The sequence below is a fragment of the Nycticebus coucang genome, chromosome 6 (genome assembly GCF_027406575.1).
Source record: "Nycticebus coucang isolate mNycCou1 chromosome 6, mNycCou1.pri, whole genome shotgun sequence".
NCBI classification, from domain to species: domain Eukaryota; kingdom Metazoa; phylum Chordata; class Mammalia; order Primates; family Lorisidae; genus Nycticebus; species Nycticebus coucang.
The window spans coordinates 91,222,206-91,224,580 of NC_069785.1; the positions used below are offsets into that span (position 1 = coordinate 91,222,206).

The 2,375-nt window shown below is 46.8% G+C and overlaps 1 protein-coding gene across 1 annotated transcript; it reads left to right on the forward strand.

Annotated features, from left to right (window-relative positions):
- Positions 1-491: 491 nt before the first annotated feature.
- On the forward strand, positions 492-1,898 carry TRIM75 (tripartite motif containing 75). Its single transcript, XM_053593197.1, has one exon. The coding sequence runs from the start codon at positions 492-494 to the stop codon at positions 1,896-1,898; it is 1,407 nt and encodes a 468-aa protein (XP_053449172.1).
- The last annotated feature ends 477 nt before the right edge of the window (positions 1,899-2,375 follow it).

The window sequence follows — 2,375 nt, forward strand, 5'->3', positions numbered from 1 at the left end:
CAGTCCCAGCCCCTGGGTGGGGTGCCCAGCGGGTGGCCGGGATGTGGGGCTGTGGTGTCAGGTGGTGGAGGGTGGTCATGAGAGATGAGGGAGAGTAATCCATGCTTTACTGCAATACAGTACAGGGGAGGACCAAATTTGCAACAAATTTGGGACTTGGCTTCATTTTTTTTTGTTTTAAGGAAAGATCTTACCCCCAGCAACTAATGACTGAGGCACGGGCTATGCTCCTTAGATGCTGTTCATGCTGCTCATTGTGGCTTGATTTTCCAGGAACAGCCCTGGGCTAGACAGGCAGCTGGAATTGAAGGGTGTGAAGACTCAAAGGACTTCAAGCACTGCCCCAAATGTGAGAAACTGGAGGGCCTGTGGTGAGGTCTTCAGCTGTCTCCAGGAAGGACGGTGTGATGTGAGGCCATTTCTGCTGCTCACTGCAGAGCCCCAGCTCCTGAGAAAGGCCCCTTTCCATCCAGACCTTTACTCACAGCCCAATGGCAGTGGCGGCAGCTGTGGCAGGATTCCAAGCAGAAGCCAGGTGTCCCATATGTCTGGATTACTTAAGAGACCCAGTTACCATCGAATGTGGACACAACTTCTGTCGCTCCTGCATCCAACAGTCCTGGGCAGATCTACAGGACAGTTTCCCTTGCCCTGTCTGTCGTCACCAATGCCAAGAGGGGCACTTCCGGAGCAACACCCAGCTGGGGAGGATGATTGAAATTGCCAAGCTGCTGCACACACCTCAAAGCGATAAAAAGAGGCAGGAAGAAACACCTTTGTGTGAGAAGCACAGCCAGGTCCTGAATGTTTTCTGTGAGGAGGACCTGGTGGTGTTGTGTCCCCTGTGCACTGAGGCCCCTGAGCACCAGGGCCACCACGTGAGGCCCATCGAGGAGGCCGCCTCTCATCACAGGAGAAGATTCCGTAGTTATATCCCATCCTTGAAGAAGCAATTGGTAGACCTTCAAAAATTAATAAGCAGTCAAAGAAAAAAACCCTTAGAACTGAGAGCAATGGTAGAAAACCAAAGGCAAGAATTATCCTCTGAATTTGAGCACCTGAACCAGTTTTTAGACCGTGAACAACATGCAGTTTTCTCCAGGTTAGCTGAAGAAGAGAAGGGCATTCGACAGAAACTTGATGCAAACATAACAGAATTCACAAACTATGTTGCCACACTCAAGAGTCAATTAAGCAAAGTAGTAGAGCTCAGTATGCTGTCTGAAGTGGAACTGCTCTCACAAATCAAAACTTTTTACAGATCTGAAAATGAGGTCAGCCCATCAGTCTTCTCAATTCACTTAAAGAGAGAAGGCTGCAGTTTTCCTCCCCAGTATTCTGCTCTTCAGAGAATTATAAAGAAATTTAAAGTAGATATAATTCTAGACCCTGAAACAGCACACCCTAACCTGATTATCTCTGAAGATAAAAAATGTGTGAGATTTACAAAGAGAAAACAAAAGGTCCCTCATTTTCCCAAAAGATTTATGGTCAAACCGGTTGTCCTGGGTTTTCCATATTTCTATTCTGGCAGGCATTTCTGGGAAGTGGAAGTGGGAGACCAGTCTGAATGGGCTATTGGGGTTTGTAAGGACTCTCTTCCCACAAAGACAAGGAAACCACCATCACCCCGGCAGGGATGCTGGAGCATTCAGCTACAGGATGGTGGCTATGATGCTCCAGGAGCTGTTCCAACCCCGTTACAGTTAGGAGTGGAAGCCAGAGGCATTGGCATTTTCTTAGACTATGAGCTGGGTGAGATCTCATTCTACAACATGACTGAGAAATCTCACATCTGTACTTACAGTGACACTTTTATTGAACCTCTTCGGCCTTATTTCCGTGTAGGACCTACTTCAAAACCTCTCAAAATCTGTACAGAAACAGACTGTGAATGAAAACTGTCCTGAGAGGCTGAACCATTTTACTAGTTGTTGGTTTGGGGTTTTTTTTCCCCCAACAGAAGGTACATAGACTATAGTATTAATACATCTGTAAATTTGATCCCTACAATTTTTTCTTTTGCAGTTTCAACACTCCAAGAACATTTTTTTTTTTTTTATTCCAGAGAAGTTTGTATTTGGGCATTTTTTTTTTTTTTTTTTTTAGAGACAGAGTCTCACTTTGTCACCCTCAGTAGGGTGCCGTGGTGTCACAGCTCACAGCCACCTCCATCCAGCTCTTGGGCTTAGGCAATTCTCTTGCCTCGGCCTCCCAAGTAGCTGGGACTATAGTGCCCACCACAAGGCTCTGCTATATTTTTGTTGCATTTTGGCCAGGGCTGGGTTTGAACCCGCCACCCTCGGTATATGGGGCTGGTGCCCTACTCACTGAGCCACAGGTGCCGCCCAACACTCCAAGAACTTTTTGTTTTG